This window comes from Stenella coeruleoalba (assembly GCF_951394435.1).
Source record: "Stenella coeruleoalba genome assembly, chromosome: 11".
NCBI classification, from domain to species: Eukaryota; Metazoa; Chordata; class Mammalia; order Artiodactyla; family Delphinidae; genus Stenella; species Stenella coeruleoalba.
In genome coordinates this window covers 94,104,995-94,123,564 of record NC_137157.1, presented here as the reverse complement: position 1 = coordinate 94,123,564, position 18,570 = coordinate 94,104,995, and the positions used below count along the sequence as shown (strand labels likewise).

The 18,570-nt window shown below is 45.3% G+C and overlaps 2 protein-coding genes across 3 annotated transcripts in view; one reads left to right on the top strand and one right to left on the bottom strand.

The window, feature by feature from the left end:
* Positions 1-1,539: 1,539 nt before the first annotated feature.
* GABARAPL1 (GABA type A receptor associated protein like 1) lies at positions 1,540-10,429 on the top strand. Its single transcript, XM_079938506.1, has 4 exons — positions 1,540-1,920; positions 6,499-6,577; positions 7,782-7,900; positions 8,803-10,429. The coding sequence occupies exons 1-4, from the start codon at positions 1,831-1,833 to the stop codon at positions 8,866-8,868; spliced, it is 354 nt and encodes a 117-aa protein (XP_079794632.1). The 5' UTR covers positions 1,540-1,830; the 3' UTR covers positions 8,869-10,429.
* Positions 10,430-17,872: 7,443 nt separating this feature from the next.
* Positions 17,873-18,570, bottom strand: part of LOC307193672 (uncharacterized protein) — a 55,682-nt gene continuing 54,984 nt past the window's right edge. For both annotated transcript variants that reach the window (XM_079935963.1, XM_079935964.1), the window contains one exon: positions 17,873-18,034. The gene's annotated coding sequence lies outside the window, so the exon portion shown is untranslated. The remainder of the gene's footprint in view (positions 18,035-18,570) is intronic.

Sequence of the window (18,570 nt, the reverse complement as noted above, 5' to 3'; positions counted from 1 at the left end):
GCCGTAAGGCAGAAAGAGTAACTGATATTTCATCTCCAAATTAGTTTTCATATGTAAATTGCCACTGTGGTTAGGTATTTTTAAAATAAAAGTTAAAATCAGCTTTAAACTAGCTATGATCGTTTCCAGTAGATTTGATGGGAAAACAACACTCTTAAAAAATATTAATCTCCATCGTAATTACTTTTCTCAATTGGTTTTAAAGTACTCCTTTGAGAGATTTAGCTACATTTGGGTCAAAGCTCAAATGCGCTAAAATGTTCAGTTTGAGAATAAGGACTAAACATTATAAACATACAATGTGATAAAAGAATTCCTGGATTTTCATACATGAGAAGGATTGAAAAATGCCACAGAGAAAAATAATGAGCGTCAAAGGCTATGCAATTCATTTTCCTTGTTTCAATAATGAAACTTAGTTTCTTTTCTTTTGTGGGTTTGTTTTTCAAATCAGAGATAAGGAGACCTTGCTGAAAGTAGACAGGTGACTGGGGCCGCTGTTGTCTGATACATTTTTCAGAACTTCCGGGCCTTGTTTAAGCAGCCCCTCGTTCTTCATCTTTTCTTCACTCTTTTTTATCTTACAATTTCTGCTGCTCCTCCCCTACAGGTCCCAGGAATCACTGTCGTTAGAAGTGGTTGGAAAGGCCTTTTGTCCTCGGATTCTTAGCAGGGAAAGGGGAGGGCCGGAGGGAGGCGACACTGGCACCAAGTCCACCCTCCAGTCCGTCACCAGCCCTTCCGGTGGCACTTTGTATCCAGGTGAGGAGAGGAGTACTCTTCTCCGGGGAATTTTTGCCTTAGGGGGAAAAAAAAATGTTTGAGGACTACTGAGTTAATCACCTGAATCTCTTTGATATTTTCTTTTCCGAAGACAGATCCTACTTCTGGGTTAAGAGAAGAGAAAGTAAATCATTTCTATATCTGAATGTGTGTGAAGCCCTTAGTAGTCGGGACTGACATCACTTCTCTGGACCTTGATTACACCTCTTGCCCTTCACCTTATACGTCTCTTCAAACCCCTTAGTCATGCTGTTTGTGCTGCTGCTCTAGGAGCAGCCTGCAGCCAGGACCTAAACAACATGACGCCAACGTGGTGAAGGAGGGGTCACGGTCGGAGGCAGCCAGCCTAGCACCGAAGGCGCCGGGCGAGTGCAATCCAACGAGCGAAGGGCGAAAGGCAAGCACGGGGCACCTCTGCACGGGCCAAAGGAATGCCAGGACCCCCATCCCATCTGTTCCCAGACTCCAGATCCCAACAGGCTGAAAAAAGCTGGATTTTCGCCATCTGTATTTGTTTTGGGGCCCAACCAAGAAACTGCGAAGGAGAGGGAAGAAGACATTATTAGAACATTTTTTTTGTTTGAAAAACACCTTTAATGTCACAGTCACCATAAAATAAGAGGTGAAAATTGCTCGTGGTCCCAGTGAACTCTATGCAGGGAAAGTTTAGATGGAAGGAGAAAACACCGAAAGGGACAGAGCTCCCACCCACCCCCATCCCGCGGACCACGGGTTGCGGGGGGCGGGCCTGGGGCGGGGCTTCGTGACGTCACAGGACCAACGCGCCGCCGTGTTGTTTTTGTGCTCCCGAGTCTCGGGAAAAGCCTCCGGGAATTCTTTACCTGGGCCTCCCGTGCCTCTGGACCGGGGGCCCCCGAGACCCCATCTGAAAGCTCTGTGGAGCCGCAGTGCGACGGGGACTGGCCTTTCTGAAGCGGGTCTGAGACACATTGCAATTTGTTCCGAGGGAATCAAGAGGGGAGAGACGCCTTCGTCCGCGAGGGAGGCAGGCCCCGTCCGGGGATCTTAGAAACCCTGCGGTCCATCATGAAGTTCCAGTATAAGGAGGACCATCCCTTTGAGTATCGGAAAAAGGAAGGAGAAAAGATCCGGAAGAAATATCCGGACCGGGTCCCTGTGAGTGTGGAGGGGGAAGGGGAGGAGGGAATGAGTGGGGGGCGGCGGAGTCGTGATGGCTGCCAGAGGCACAGAAAGGTGGTCCCTAAAAGTACTTAACCTGGACGCCCTTCACTACGGAGAGAGCCAGTGGAAGGAACGTTTGCACTGCGGACCCTTTAAAACCCGTATCCCCAGGGCCCGTCCCCATCTTTAGAGCTGACCGCAGTTTTAGAGCGGAGCCTACGTTTGAGTGACTCAGCAGTATTCAGAGGATGTGTGAGCTGGGATGTACTCCAAATGTGGGCCTTTTTGCGCGAGAATGATTAGGTTGGGACTACCCATTTGCTGCCCTTAAGACTGCATGGTAATTGTTCTGGGAATAACAGATGCGGTGGATTTGCTCCCATCAGTTTTCTCCTTAGGTGGGTCTCCGTTAATCAAGTTGACTTTGGCCCTTATAGCCTTGGGTTTGGGAGGGAAATGTTCGGAAGCCAGTGGATCCTTTATTTTTGTCTCTGAGCGTTAGGGAGCGGGCGTGGGGGGATGGGGGGCGCCCCAAGACAGGCCTGGCCCAGAAAACAAGGTCACGTTCTCCGCGCAGTTGCCTCATCATTCTTGGCTCCGGGGCGTGTGGGGCTGTAGCCAGCCTTCCTCCGGTATTTATTCTGAACACATTGTACCTGGACACAATAAGGAAGGACTGAGACCTTTTTTCTCTCGGGTTTTTGGACTCTGGCGTATGTAATGTAAAACTAGTGCAGGCAGTGAAGAGGGAAGAAATAGTAAGGTATCTTGCTGCATCCGGGCGCTTTCCCCCTCTCCCCCTCCCCCGCCTCCTGCCTGGTTTTTCTCTACTGTGGGCTACGCAGCCGGATGGGAAGGCAGAAGGCTTTAAAGTGTGGTGGAGGGAACAGTCAGTGAGCTTTGGCGATGGGGGACTAGAGACCCTAAGGACCCGAAGACCCTTTATTTTCGGGCAGGGGCATTCGGATAAATATTACAGATAATTTGCAGGTAAAGGAATTGCCATTATCTGATGGTGAGAGGTACTCTTGAATTCCTTTCCAAACCTCATCTAACTTTGATGTTCTTACAGCTGCCAAAAGCGACCTGGGCCGTATAAACCCCTTGCAGTCCTTTTCCTATAAGGGTAGAGGAGATATCAGGGCTGTTCCATTACCCAGGAATTACATACAAAAGGGTTTTCAGCTAAAAAGGAGAGCTAGCCCTATTACCCACTGACGGATTCGTGACAGATTGCTTGCTTGGTCTGTGGACCTTGCATGACTGCTTTAAAAGTTTCCCCCAAATCTTGGTGATACCCCTTCCTACTCTCTTATAGTAATATTTGAAAGTGACAACTAACTTTGATTGATAACTTACCATGTACCTGGGAGTATTCTCAGTTCCCTGTCTATATTCATTCACTTAGTCCTCACACCGTTATAATCCCATTCTACAGAGGCAGGATCTGAGGCACAGAGAACCGAAGTAACTTCCTGAAAGGTTTCACCTGGCTGCTGTGTGGCAGAGCTGGGATTCTGACCCTGGCTGTTGGGCCCTCCATGTCATATTGTTTCTCAATCTCTAATGCAGTTTTGTTCAACAGAATTATTTAAGTGTGCCGTGTGTGCCTCGCACTGTTAGGTATTGGAAATAGAGAAGTCAACTGTTGCTGCCTTCGAGAGTTCACAGATGGTAGTAGGATGCCAGAACGGCATCCCAGTCGGCAAAATGACTACCGTTTATTCAGAACGCTAAGTATGAGGCTCTGTTCCAGGAAGCTCCGTATAAGTCACAAACTCAGAATTGTACTGTTCCTAAATCTAGTTAAAATTCTCATACATTTCCTCAAAACAGTCTTTTCCATTTCAGTCATTTACATGCGTTCACCCAGAATATTTCAGCTAATCCCCCCCTATTTTTGTTCTGCTCATTGTTTGGTGTTAAATGTTTTACTTCTGTGATAGTTTGTAAGCCATTATGACTCTCACTTAGATCTCATGATCCCTCCAGTTAGGTTTTAACCAGTGGTCAGCCTCTAGCTGCTCCTTAGGTGCTCAGCCTGTGGCCTTCTTTCTAGTTGTGATGCAAAAGGATCTCTACCCTCTGAATCCTGAGATTTGGTGCAAGTTCTGGGCAGAACCCTGAATCTTGCTGTGCTCAAGTGTTGTGTTTACGGAGAAGAGGGTTAGACTAAATGATTTCTAAAGCCCTTTCCCCCTAGACCATTGGTGTCATTAAAGCAGTCACGTACCCTGACTGCTTACGTGACTTGAGTGTAGCCTGAGCACATCTGTAGCTGCCACCCAAAAGAATAGGCGTGCTTGGGCCTTGAGACAGAGTTTCATGAGATTTTGAAGTTACCTTTCTAGCTACAGTGTATTGAAAACCTGCAACATAGCAGGAAACTGTTAGGAAGAGATTGCCTGTTTTTTGAAATTCAAGAGCAGCCCTATGGAGTATTAGTCACATTTCACAGAGGAGGAAAACTGAGACCCAAACGGGCAAAGCATCTAGGCCCAGGGCCCACTGTAACTGAAGGGTTCCTGGGAACTTGAATATTTTCTGGTAAGCGAAGGCCTTAATGATTCCTTCTCCCCTCCTTTTCCTCCACATCCAACCTTCTCTTCCCGATGTCACAGTTGCACTTGGCTTTGTCGCTCTCTTTTTCTGCTCCCTTCACATGGTTTCCGTGTCTTATTAATCCAGGCTGGAGCTGCCACGTCATCTCAGAGCTCATCTCAGAGCTCCTGCGTGACACAAGGCAGCCTCCTTCCCTTTGATTTTATGTGCCTGCGGCCTCCTGTCCATCCTCATTGTTGCGCCATCACTGGTCTCCTCCTGTGCTCTTCCTACTTTTTCTTTTAATTTCTGACTCACATATCACTGCTGCAGTTTTGATTTTTATTTATTTATTTTTTCTTCCGGTTTTATGGAGATATAATTGACATAGGGCACTGTATAAGTCTAATGTGTACAGCACAATGATTTGACTTACATACCTCATGGAGTGATGATCACAGTAAGCTGAGTGAATATCCATAATCTCATACACAGATAAAAAATTAAAGAAGTAGAAAAAAAATCTTGTTTTTTGTGATGAGAACTCTTAGGATTTACTCTCAAAGTGTAATTGACCTACAACACTGTGTTAATTCCTGTTACACAACGTAGTGATTTTTTTCTATACATTTCCAAATGATCACCGTGATAAGTCTAGTTATGGTATGTCACCATATTACTTAGTTATTATTATATTCCTCACACTAGACATTTTGTACCTGTGACTCATTTATTTTGCAACTGGATTTATTTTTATTGTTAAGTGTGATCACGTCCTTCTGGTCTTCCAGGTGCAGGATTCTTTTTCTGTGCAAAAATAAGTAGGTTTTTCACTTGGTATTCTCTCCCCTTAAATTTAAAAGCTTCAGATTTCTCCAAATCAATCCTTATGTTTAGATCTTTGTAATTTACAAAGCCTTTTCACTTAAAATGTTATGGATTATTCAAGTTCATTGTATCAGTTCCATGCCTCTGTAAAAGATGTGTTTGAAAGTTATCGTCTTCCATTTACTTGTTGGAATGCTGAAGCTCAGAGAGGTTAAGTGACCTGTTGAAGGTCACAAGCTACTAGGGATACTTGTCCAGTGTATAGTTCTATTTCTTTAAATTTTCTGTACTTCCCATATCTTCTGCCTAGAGTGATTATATTTTCTAAACTAAAACTCTAAAGCTGATGGTTTTACAATAGATTTTAAATATTTTTAAATGAAATTAAATATTATATCATATAATATATAAATAGTAAATATATTTATATAATTACATTTAAGTATATTTAAATTAATATTAAAAATTTATTTATAAGATATTTTCTATTTTATAAATCTTCATGTATAAAGAGTCTTTAAATTTTACATATCTTCTTTTCTTTTCATTTCAGCCATATATGATCTTTCTAAAACTTGAAATATTATAGAAATATTTAATGCAGACATTGAAAAATCTCTTAAAATCCTAACAGATAATCAGTATTGACTAATGGGTTAGTTATTGTACTGACATCATATTAAAGAATATAAGAACTGTTTTAATACTTACTTTTTTTTCAGTTAATAGTGTCTTGAATATATTTTTTTCAGTTCTCAAAAATTTTGATAAAGTATAAAATTTGAACCACATTATCTGTACCTTTAATAAATAGCATTTATATGAAAGAATAAAACTAATAGGTACTCAGGACCATCTGAGAAAATTCAGACAATCTTCTTGGTGCTTTAACTAAATACCAGAAAGTATATATCCTATAGTATACCTTACAGGTAATTCGTAATTAAAATCAAGGTTTTAAAATCTTTACTTTTCATAACATGCCCTCCTCATCCTTTTGTTATTGCAGTAATAACACCATAACCTTATTACGAAAGTCCACTTCCCCATACATTTTGTAAGGGGGAAGGGGGAATAAGAAATGGAAAAGCTGTATCGGCCCTAGACAAACTCACTTCAGATAGGGCAACTGTAGGATGCAGAGGGGAAAATACTAGGTTGGATTCTGAAGTTTTTATCCCCACTTTCTACTTCTCCTCCCAGGTGATCGTGGAGAAGGCTCCCAAGGCCAGGGTGCCTGATCTGGACAAGAGGAAGTACCTAGTGCCCTCTGACCTCACTGGTAATGCTCCTTCCCTCCCCTGACAACTTCCTCCCATGGGAAAGCATTCCCAGTCCTTCCTGTGTGCGTGCGACTGTGGGATTGAGAGGAAGTAGAATTGAAGAGAGTGAGTGGGATTCTCCTGAGAGTTAGGTGATTCAAAAACGGTGATGTCATAGTTCTTTCCCATCACCAATTTCCTTAAGCATTTCCCATGATAGTGCTTTGTTTGATTTAGATGCAGCAAAGTACAAAAGCATGAAAGAAAAGATCCGACGTCCATTATTTAAACCGCTTAAAATTCAGCTTTGTTATTGTGATACCAATTTACTCCCAAAGGAAAACCAGACTAGTTTATTGGGAGAATCACATTTTAGAGATTCTCAGCTGAATACCTTGTCTCAAGCTACAGTTTTTTGTTAATACATCTTGTAGATACTGTTTGGATAGGATACATTCATTCTTCACGTTGATTCTTAATGGAGTAACCAGTGCATCCAGGAGACACTTGGAAAGATTTTGTAGATGTGTTTGCTCCAGAGTTATTCGATTTGCATATCAGCCTTCTAGAAATCTTTCAGTGTGCTCAGTGAAGGGTAACGCATCGAACCCCACTCATTGCCCCAACATTGGGGTGACTAATTGTGCTGAGATTACTGCAGTCTATTAGACCGCTTCCCGTCACAAGTTTGTCTTAGGTGGGAGTGGGAAGTGTGTTTCTTTCTTTCTTTTTTTCTTCTTCTTTTTGGCTGCACCACGTGGCTTGCAGGATCTTATTTCCCCGACCAGGGATCGAACCCGGGCCCTGGCAGTGAAAGGGCCAGAGTCCTAACCACTGGACTGCCGGGGAATTCCCTGGAAGTGTGTTTCAAGTCCGATTTAGACAATGATGGGAGTGTTTCAGTCTGGAGACACGTTGTATTCCCTCAAAGGTGTCCTCAGGCCTTGAGTGGATATGCTAACATTAGGTCTGAAATTGAGTAAAGTGGGGAAGGATTGAGGAATTAAACTCCTCGATGGCATGTCAAGAAATATGCAGGCTTCCTTGAGTGTCACTTTTTATTTCTAACGCTGTAGGACGGTATTGGGCTCTGCTCAGGTGATTGTTAAGTCTGGTACTTTTGGAAACAGGTGCAGTAGGATTTTTTTTCTGGATCTTACCGTTCTGCTAACCTCTCATTTTCTTCCTCCTTTCCTTCCTTTTCTAAAACCTTCCTTCATCTAGTTGGCCAGTTCTACTTCTTAATCCGGAAGAGGATCCACCTGAGACCCGAAGACGCCTTATTCTTCTTTGTCAACAACACCATCCCTCCCACTAGCGCGACCATGGGCCAGCTGTATGAGGTAATGGTCCTGGTGACAATACTGTGCAGTCTGGCCTTCTCTAGCTTTTGTCCCAGGTGTGTTATCAACATCCCAGGTGTGTTACCAACATACCTGGGAAGTGGGGCAGGAGGTGTTGTTTATCAGGTTCCTTTCACGAGGCCGTGTCAGGCTCTGGGAGATCAGATGCCACTTGTCCCTTACGGAGTGAGCAGCCCACTAGATTCAGTCCCTTTGAATTCTCTTTTTAGTTTTGCCTTGCTATAGTGTTTTAACATTGGATCGTCTTTATTGAAACAGCAGGAAGTGGTTTCTGACTGCAAAAATTCCAGATAAAATGAAATTTAAAATTACGGCAGTCTGTAAATGGATTCATTTGTCTTCACAGATAAACTCAGTTGGAGGGAATAACTTGAGTGTTTTTATTTGGTTTAATTGGTAAACTGTCAGAATCTGATGAGAAAACTATAATAAAGGACTTTATCGTGCTATATCACCTAAGATTGTTACTGCATTATTATTCCTTAAAGGGTTTCACACAATACTGCCTTCTTTTTGTGTCCCATTAGTGACTTGTGCAAACTTTCCTAATAACCTCTCATTTTTATTCCACAGCATACATTCTCTATTAGTTTTTATTCCAGTATCTATAGTTACATTGGATCTATGTTCCCCTTGCCAGCGTGAGCCTTTTAGGGGTCATGTTTGTATCCCTGGTGTGTATGGTGTTCTCCACGAAGGTTTTTGTGAACTCAGAGTTCAGAGTTGAATCCCAGCCACTTCTGCTGCTGCTTCGATGCTCTTTTCAATGGGGACTGATGGTACCTCCTCTGCCTGCCTTACAGAGTTGTGTGAGGCTCTGAATCCTAGGGATGATGAATGTGATGATGTTTTCTAAACCGTCGTCTTACCTCTTCCCCTAGGACAACCACGAGGAAGACTATTTTCTGTACGTGGCCTACAGTGACGAGAGTGTCTACGGGAAGTGAGTGGCGGAAGCCGGCCGATGGGAGCACCCGGACTCGGGGCAGGGGGAGGGGCGTGTGTGGGGCTTGGGGAGAGAGGGGGGGAGGGCTCCCCCCGTGGAGGAGACAGAAGGTGAAGACATCTGGAAACACTACACTGCACACACCATCACCATATTTTCACATGCTCAATTGATATTTTTTGCTGCTTTCTCGGCCCAGGGAGAAAGCATGTCAGGACAGAGCTGTTTTTTGGCTTCATAGGAAAATGAGGATGCTCTAGTCTCACAACACTGCTGCGAATTAACTTTCGTGGGATTTCCATAGAAGAATCGGGGGGTGGGCAAGTTGGGGCCAGAGATCGTGGACCACCCGTAACTTTCCGCTCTCCTTCTCTTTGGGCAGAGATTCTATGTTTGACATTTGCACAAGACATGTAGGGAAAGGGGATGGGAATGTTCTAGGATCACTGGTAGTGGACCATTCCTGGGGACCAAAAGAGACCCATTGTAATTGAAGCATTGTGACCCCTGACCTCTCCTACCTCCACATCTCCTCCCGCATCCCATTGTCATCTCACAAGCATCACAGTACCCACCCCAGTGGTGGCAGTAGACGTCAGACCCAGACACTTAGATGGAGCTCTCCTTCTGCTGGAAAATAGAGGCCAGGCGTGAGGGATGTCAGGATTGCCAAGAGAGTCTTGATAGCATTAAACTGGAACTGACAAAGTATTGAGCATCTCTGTCTAACCTGCTTTGCTCTTCGGTGCCCCTTTTCCCCACACCTACCTTGGCCTTGAATGAGCCTCCGCCATTTCCAGTGATAGGCTAAAACCCCTCATCTGGCATTTCCCAAACTTCACTCCATGGATGGGGACAAAGATGAGTTACGTATGGAAGGGGCGGGTGTGAGGTAAGATGGATTGTCCACAGCCCCCGCTCATGCAGAATTCTTGCTCCCGGGCTGCTGCCCTTCACTCTCACACGCACGGAAATGCCCAGTGAGGGCCAGCTGCTTCCCTCCTTGGGTTTTCACTTACCACAGCTGCTAGATAGAAACATTTGAGAGGGTGACTTTTAGTAGTTCCTGGGGATTCTATCTGATTCTGATCGTTTTCACTTTAGGGGTTATGATGTGGGTGGGAGTGGGAAGCGGGAATTGCACTCAGATGGGACACTTCAGTTCATCTCCGCTAATGAAAAGGGTCCTTCCCGTGGTGGAAATCCGTGTGTCAGTTCTGTCAGCTGCAGGCTCTTGTATCATGAAGTTTCTGCTGTCAGGCCGAGGAAATAAAAGAATTGCGTAAAAACCTGCCGTGAGTTCAGAAATGTCGCTTCTATTTAGTACGTCTTAGAATAGACGGCGTGTGGACTCCAAGCAGAAAACTTAGAGTTGGGGTGGCTGTCGGCTGGGTGCCCACGCGCGGCCAGACGTGTACCCTGCCCGTCACTGCCCAGGAGTCACCGTCCAAAGGTGAATGGAGGCGGGGCAGCGTGCCCAGGGTGTCGGTGCAACGTGGGTGATTTTCTCCTCCGCAGATGAATGCCTTGTCACCGCTTTACGTGTTCCTCAGAGCTGAAGGTGGAAGACTGCCTGCGTTAGAAGATTGGGGGCGGATGGGGGGGGGGGTGCTTGTTAAGATGCAGATGTCTAGGCCTTGCGCAGATTCGGCTGACTCAGCCCCTCAGCGTAGGCAGCTGCATTTTTAACCGGCTCCTCGTGACTGCTGCACGCTGAGGTTGCAGAGGCGTTGCTCTGGTACCTGGTTTTGCTGTAAGTCCTAACCCAACCTGTTCTTTTCACGTCTTGGTCAACAAGAGGCCACCATCTCCCAAGGCGACAAATGGCGCCTCCTTAAGGCTCCTGGGGTCAGAACAAGCTTGATGCCGTCCGACCTTAGGGAGTCTTCATTCAGGAAGCGATGCGTAGGTAGGCGGTGGGGTGCCTGTTCAGAGACAATGAAAAACAGATTAGCACAAATTCCTTTCTGAAAGAACTTCTATCCATTTCTAATCTTTAATCTCTTGCAGGGCTATATCCCCACGTGCTGTCTACCTCTGTAGAGTTTTATGGAAATATAAGAGTCAGCAGAAAAGAAGCAGATGGTCATAAGGGATCCATGGCAGGATTCCACCCACCACCAAGCCCAAATCATGCCCAGTGTGCTGGCTGAGAGTTAAGTTAGGACTGAGAGGAAGGGTAGGAGAAGCCCAAGCCCAGCAAAGACCACATGCAGGAAGTACAGAAAGTTCTAAGGAATTTTCACGTTGACGTCAAGGCATTGGAAATGGACACCTGTCACTACTGGCAGGTATTGGGGTGTTTCTGATAAAGCCAAATGGAAGCTATTACTGGAATTAAGATAATGAACTTGACACTAAAGACTTGCCCACACTACTTAGGAATGAGATTGGATAAATGTTTAAAAGAAAAACACATGGCAGCTCCCCCGTCCTCCATACGCATTGGAAGCAGTGGCGCGGGAGACTGTAGGCCGTTGCTAAACCAGAGAAGGGCCTTGAATTTAGAGGCCGTGCCTCCCCCAGCAGGCCTTTGCTTATTTTGGTCCTACTTATCTCTAGATTTTCCTGGTAGAAAAAGTTTATCCTTGGATGGGACATTACATACCATATTAGACCAGCCCTCTGACCTAGGTACCTGCATAAAGTTTAAACAGCCGAGTTCGGAGACAAAGGCAGGCTGGATATTTCATTGTTCTCAGTTGGATATGATGCTCTTCCTGCACATCAGTATCTCAGCATCATTTCCCTGTTCCCTGCTGGCCAAGCTTTAAAGCTTCTTAGCACCCTCAGTCCATTGTGAGTCATCTTGAACTAAAAGCAGGTTAGGAAATGTCCTTTCGTTAACTGGGTCTCACGTAAGATTGACTGACACCCTGATGCATGTTCCTGGGGACCAGTCTTGAATGGTGTGTCACATAAGTCCATTCTTCCCTTGGAGGCCAGTATGACGTCAACGGCAGAGTTGAGTGAGTCCTTAACTTTTACTATATATTTTGGTAGCAAGCTCTCAGATACAGCTGTAGGATAAGTATACATCTGGGTTTGCCAAGGACAGTCTAGATTGGTGCTTCCTGTCCTGACTGGTTTATTAATGGTTCCCTATTGCACTGTCACAAGTCCCCCAGTGGACACAATGTTGTATGGTCACGCTCTTTATACTGAGTGTAAAAAGGGAAGCTTAGTCCCACCATCCATCCCAGTGCAGCCTGCCCCAGCGCAGTGTGCGTAGAGACCGACGAAGGCCATTCCTGAATGGTAGATTGCTCTGCTTCATTCTATTTTCTTCCCCAATGCAGAGTTGTTTTCTTCCTTTAAAGCACTGTGTCCCTTTAAAAAAAAAAGTTCACGGACCATATTGTGAAATCAGAAGTTAAGATTGCAGAAGAGCAAAACAAATGGTTAAATCGTGAATAGCGGTGATTAGGCAGACAGGGGCACTGCCTTGCACAGCTCCAGGGGGTGCCCTGCCGTGGTGGTGTGAACAGCACTCTCCGGAGCTGGCTGGTGCCCAGGCTCTGCCCTGGTGCGTTCACCCTTTGGACACACTATTGTCAGTTATTGCAAGTTGCTGTGACCCCGTTGCGTGTATTAAGCACGCAGTTCTATCAATACATCGCATGTCGGTAACCACCCAGTGTGATGGGTGTGGTGTGATTTTGAGATTCTGTATGTGGGCTGGGACGGCCCGTGTACACTTGCCCGTGGATACAGCCCCAAGTCAACTGCGATAACAAGTCATTTCTGAAAAAAACTAGTTGATAAACTGATTCCATCCACTTCTCTTTTACTCGATACAAAACTTGGAATCAACTGTTTCTAGCTGTGTTTTCTTCGGGATATATTTTTTACTCCGACAAATTTGACCAAGTTCCAAGCATTCATCCTCGTTTTGTTTTTGCTGCACGAAACCACCAGTTATTTTCAGAAACTGGTCCACTTTGTCCTTGAATGGCTCTGAGTCCAGTTGGTCACTTTACTGCCGCCCGAGTAACTAGTTCCTTCCTAGCCCCCCTACTCTTCACCTGCCCCTTTGTTTACCTGGATGTTACAGCGTGGGGCCTGCAGTTTGGTCAGCTCCAGCCTGTGGCGTACCCTCCCGTGGACGATTCAGGGCTACAGAGCTTGTTTTTCTCATGCTTCAAACGGCCTAAACAAAAAACATTTGAGTCCTCATCCCCAAAGCTGTAAGATGTTGTGAAGATGTCAGCCTGTTTCCCCTGTTGTGTTATAGGACCATATCTATATATATCTATCTCTATATATATATATTTTACTTTCATTCTTACTGTTAAGGGCACTTTAGTACTTTGTAAATACAGATGACCAGGTTATTTTCAAAGTTTGAAGGAACAGGAAGGGATCACCCCTAGAAGGAGTCCGATGACGTCCCCACATGCACTGTGCCCTGCATACATATTTCAGCAGTGAGTAACGGACGACCCTAGTCACTCCTGGTGCGTATTTCACAGTGCGGACCAATCAGTTTTGACAGTTCTACTTTCAACATAGCAGTGGATTGATTTAAGAGCCTCGTGACTTCTGTCCAGAGGTTATTGAGCACCTAAAACTTGCATGAAGTGATCCTGAGCGCTTGGGTTTGGGGAGTAAGACATCTGTTTTTACACATCTCAGAGGGCTCAGCGTTGCCTCAACATCACTCAGTCAAAGCTTGGTGATTGCTTTGCTTGATACTCAAAGAAAAGGAAAAATAAGCCATGTTTTAGGTGCTAACATTGGCTGACTGGCTCCCTACCACCTTCGAGTCTTGGCTTAGCTGCCGTCTCAGGCTACCCAGAGCACCTCTTCTAATATTTCAACAGACTCCACCCACTCGCAGCAAACTCCACCCACTCGCCCCTCCCACTCGTTCCCTCCTTGATCTACTTTTAGCTGAGCACTTATCACCTTCTGACGTTTCCTCGAGTTCATGGCCTGCTCTCACTAGACTGTAAGCTCCACAAAGGCAGAAGCTTTATTTTGTTCAGTGGTTTACACAAACTGGTCAGAACAGTGCCTGGCCTAGAGTGGATGCTCAAAAAATAGTGAAAGCATAGTAGCTTCTGGTAGGATTGAAGGTTTCAGCTCAGGGACTAAGGTAATTAAGAACTCAATTATCCATAAAAGCACAAGTTACAAAAGGGCCATTCAAGGAACTTTGGGAACACCTTGGAGCTTTCTAGAAAGAAGATTTGGAGGCAGGGCATAGGGCTTGAACCCCAGCTCTGCCACTTATCCAGCTCGGTGACATGGGCCAATTTATTTTTTGTATTACAGGAAATTCTGAATTTCCTTCCTGTCAGATATAATAATTACATCATAGGTTGTGAATACTAAATCCTTTGCAAATCATTAAATAGCATTATTGCCTATTAGTAAGTCTTATTTAAAACTAAAATGCCAGTGACTTAGGCTAGCTGGCAGGAATAATCTAGGTTTTTGTGTTTTTAGCCTCTGGCAATACCACAGGACGTTCATCGGCAAACGCATCACGTGGCCCGTGAGTCAGGGAAAATGAAGCGGCATGTGTTGAGCAGGGTGTCTCCAAAAGCCGTTTTCAGACTGACGGGAAATACAGCCAAGAGGGCGCTTTTCCTCTTGGTTAATAAACTCTCCTGGAGGATTGATTTCTGGCTGGCAGTAGCTGCTGTTTATTATCAAAGATGGTCTTGCCGTTCCCCTTTTCCACAGCAGCAGGTGAAAAAAAAACACCTAGATGTGGGACAGAGTAGCTGGAACATTTTTCAGCCTTATCAGGTTAGAAGCAACATGAATCTTTTTTTTAAGCTTATTTTTTGCTAAACAACTATAAAATGTCCAAATATTCATCATGCTGTACACACATTAACAAATATAACTCCTGCCCATTAGTTTTTTGTTGTTGTTGTTTTGTTTTGTTTTTTTTGCAGTACGCGGGCCTCTCACTGCTGTGGCCTCTCCCGTTGCGGAGCACAGGCTCCGGACACGCAGGCTCAGCGGCCATGGATCACGGGCCCAGCCGCTCCGCGGCATGTGAGATCTTCCCCGACCGGGGCACGAACCCATTTCCCCCTGCATCGGCAGGCGGACTCTCAACCACTGGGCCGCCACCAGGGAAGCCCCCGGCCCATTAGTTTTTATACCACCCAAGCCCAAGGAACTGTATGAAACGCTGCGTTCTGGAGAGGATGCCCTCGGCTGGGATGTCCTGTACTCCATGTGACTGCAGCGCCCAGAAGCACTTTCTCCTGCCTGTGGTCCCAGCAGGCTGGTCCTGGAATGGCAAATTAGGTGTCTTTTTTTGTTTGCCTTCTTTGTCAATTTTATGACCCCTAAATGACAGATCCCTTGAGGACCCACACTTCTTAAGTACCCACAAGTGAGCCAGGAGGCAAATTCAAGGAGAAAGGGTGGGAGAGAACAAAGCCTTTATCGGCCCAGTTATTAAGTATAAATCACTGTGCAAGATGCTCAAGGTTTTCTCCCTTAATCTTGGAAAATAAACGCTGAGGTGAATGTTTTAATTCAATTTGCTAAATAGGAGAAAGGAAGGGAACTTTGCCAAGATCAAATAGCTAACTCTGAGCGAGATTCAAACCCAGGACCGGCTGATTGCAAACCTCACGTGCGGGTCTTCCCCACGGTCACAGCAGGTTGGGGCCTTTCAGGGATTCCACGTGCAGCTTGGATCAGATTAAAGGCTGAAGCTATAGTGTTTCAGTTTCTCTCTGTGGTGGTGCCCTGTCCTGATTTGCTTGTGCTCGCTGATTACAAATATACCAAATACTTTTACACTCCAGGTCCTCTCCTTATGTCACTCTCTATCTGGAATCCCCTTTCTTGTCCTGCCTGTTTACTGAACTCTCTCCAGAAGTAGCCCCAGTGCGCGGATTATACAAGGACAAGTATCATGAAGCTAGAATAACAGTGGCTTACACAGGACACTTACTCTGCTCTTGTGTAAAAATGTCCAGGTCTGGCATGATGGCTCTGTCTCCTGAGGCTACTCTTGCCCTCTCTGTTCCGTATCAATTGGGTGTAATCTTCAGCCTGAAAGTCAGAGGCACCATCTGTTCCCTGTAATCCGATGGAGGAAGAGAGCCGGAAGAGGACAGCACACAGCCCCGCTCTCTCTGAAGGAACGCTCCCTGAAGGTGCTAAGGACAGCGCCACTGATTTCTACTGGCCAGAACTGAGTAACCTGGTCACTTCTACTGCAAATGGAGCTGGGGAAATCTAGTCTGTGTCTTAGGTGGCCATCCTCCTGGCTCAAAACTTTATTACTTTGGGGCTTCCCTCGTGGCGCAGTGGTTGAGGGTCCGCCTGCCGATGCAGGGGACGCGGGTTCGTGCCCCGGTCTGGGAAGATCCCACATGCCGCGGAGCAGCTAGGCCCGTGACCATGGCTGCTGAGCCTGCGCGTCTGGAGCCTGTGCTCCGCAATGGGAGAGGCCACGGCAGTAAAAGGCCCGCGTACCGCAAAACAAAATAAAACAAAACAAAACCTACCATACAGTACAATACAGCAAGAAAGACTAAAGCAGATGGGGGCATTTTCCATATCATGCATATTAAATACAAATCTCAAATTTATGTAGCTAGAAGAGGCATCCTTGGGAGCAAAATTAAACCTTCAAAGTCAACTAGAAGAGAACATACATTGGTAAGTTACTTCCTCACTGTTTGCTGCTTGCTTCTGTAACCAGCTTCAGCTAGGGTCACTCTGCCCTTTGCTGTTCATGCGGTAGATTTAGTGGCGCTCTCAGATCCGCAAACTCACCAAGATTTTTATAACCTCAAGACTTTCCAAAGATTTATCTGGAATACTTGTCTCACTATATTAGTTAAGGTTCTCCAGAGAAACAGAACCAATAGGATTATAGAGAGATATGTTTTTACAAGATATAAGTACCTACCTCATTCTCGCTTATTCTTCCTAAGTTGTTCCTCAAACAAACACGAACAGTCAAACGACTAACCACGGTTCTATCTTCAGGTTTTACTCATTTGTCTTCTACTTGAAACATACAATTAGAAATCCACTTATTTGGCAAGAGAAGTATATCAGGGAACATTCAATAGGAGAAAAAAGAAAAAAAAAATGTAGCATTCCCTGTAGGCAGGGGTCTGTGTTGAGCTGTGGTTCCTCCGAGAACACTGAAGAAGACGCTTGGCTTTTTCTAGTGAGACATACCTGCAGGCATTTCTTGCTGGGAAGTGGTCCCTCCTGCTGCAGTCCTGATGGGCAGAGCTGACGTGGTTCCTGCAGGCAGGGCTGGTGGCCCAAGCCGTCTGCTTCAGACTGTGGCAGGATATTCAGCTGAGAGGGCAGCAGGCAGAGATGGCTTTTTTTTTTTTTTAAGCTCCTGAAAATAGTTACAGGGTTCTCATTAGCAAGGCTCTTCTGAAAATTGAAAACTGGTCTTTGTAAGTATTGATGGCTTAAGCCCATCCTTCAGGGCAAAAAACAGAAAAGGTTATCTCTCTAAAGAGTGGATATATGTCTACGTATAACTGATTCACTTTGCTGTACACATGAAAGTAACACAACATCGTAAATCAACTATACTCCAATAAAAACTAAAAAAAAAAAAAAAGAAAGAAAGAAAGAAAGAAAAGGAAAAGATGTCTCTCTGTGTTCCTTGATGGGCAAGGCCTCTGCTCTCACCCTTTGACCAGCAGAGCTGCACCTGGCTCCACCCCAGATTACCTAGGAAGCCTGAGACGAGGAGAACTCTTAAGTTATCAAATCACGGAGCCACCTGGAAGGAACCTCTGGTTTCTCCTTTACATTTTTTAGCTGTTGGTTTCCCTTAGCTGAAGATTTGGGCATGCTGATTCCACGCAACCCACCAAACTGCCAAGATAATACATAAAACATATGTTTACCTTTTCCAAATCCTTCCCAACTCCATTGTCTTATTTAATCCTTACAACAAACTCTTGGAGTCATTATCCACGTTTTGCAGATGAGAAAACACTGTCAAAAGGTTTGTGTCCAGGGCTTCCCTGGTGGCGCAGTGGTTAAGAGTCCGCCTGCCGATGCAGGGGACACGGGTTCGTGCCCCGGTTCGGAAGGATCCCACATGCCGCGGAGCCGCTGGGCCGGTGAGCCATGGCCGCTGAGCCTGCGCGTTCGGAGCCTGTGCTCTGCAATGGGAGAGGCCACAGCAGTGACAGGCCCGTGTACTGCAAAAAAAAAAAACAGAACAAAAAAAACAAGGTTTGTGTCCAATGGATCAGGGTTAGACAATCATGGCTACCCTTCTCTGTTTCCTCATCTATGAATTAGTGGTAATGCCAACTGTAGCAGTGGGTGTTGATTAAATGAGCTAAAGTTTCAAGCACAGCTGTGACTCTTTATCCTGGATAAATGTTCCCTTTCCAGTTTTTAGTGAGGAAATATGCTCAGAGGGTGAAAGCATTTATGCATGGTTTTACTCCCAGTAATTGAGAGAGCTGGGATCCAAGTCTTGTAATTTCAAATCCCATGCACTTTCCCTTATATTGATACATAGGCATGGGGCATGGTTCCTTCCTGAAAACGTGTTAGGAGGGGGAGGAAAAAATTCTCAGAACAAGGAGAAGTTACATCAAAAAGCCATCAAGGAGGATGGGGTGGTAGGAGGAGATCAGTGATTCTCAAATTTAAGACTGCATCAGAATCACCTAGAGGGCTGGTTAAAATAGTTTTGGGAGCCCCACTCCTAGAGTTTCTGATTCCA

What these genes read in the sequence shown, in the direction of transcription:
- GABARAPL1 (XM_079938506.1), top strand. Translation starts at nt 1,831, where the DNA reads ATGAAGTTCCAGTATAAGGAGGACCATCCCTTTGAGTATCGGAAAAAG. An exon ending in AATATCCGGACCGGGTCCCT is followed by an intron (nt 1,921 to 6,498) that starts GTGAGTGTGGAG and finishes TTCTCCTCCCAG; the next exon opens with GTGATCGTGGAGAAGGCTCC. An exon ending in CCATGGGCCAGCTGTATGAG is followed by an intron (nt 7,901 to 8,802) that starts GTAATGGTCCTG and finishes CTCTTCCCCTAG; the next exon opens with GACAACCACGAGGAAGACTA.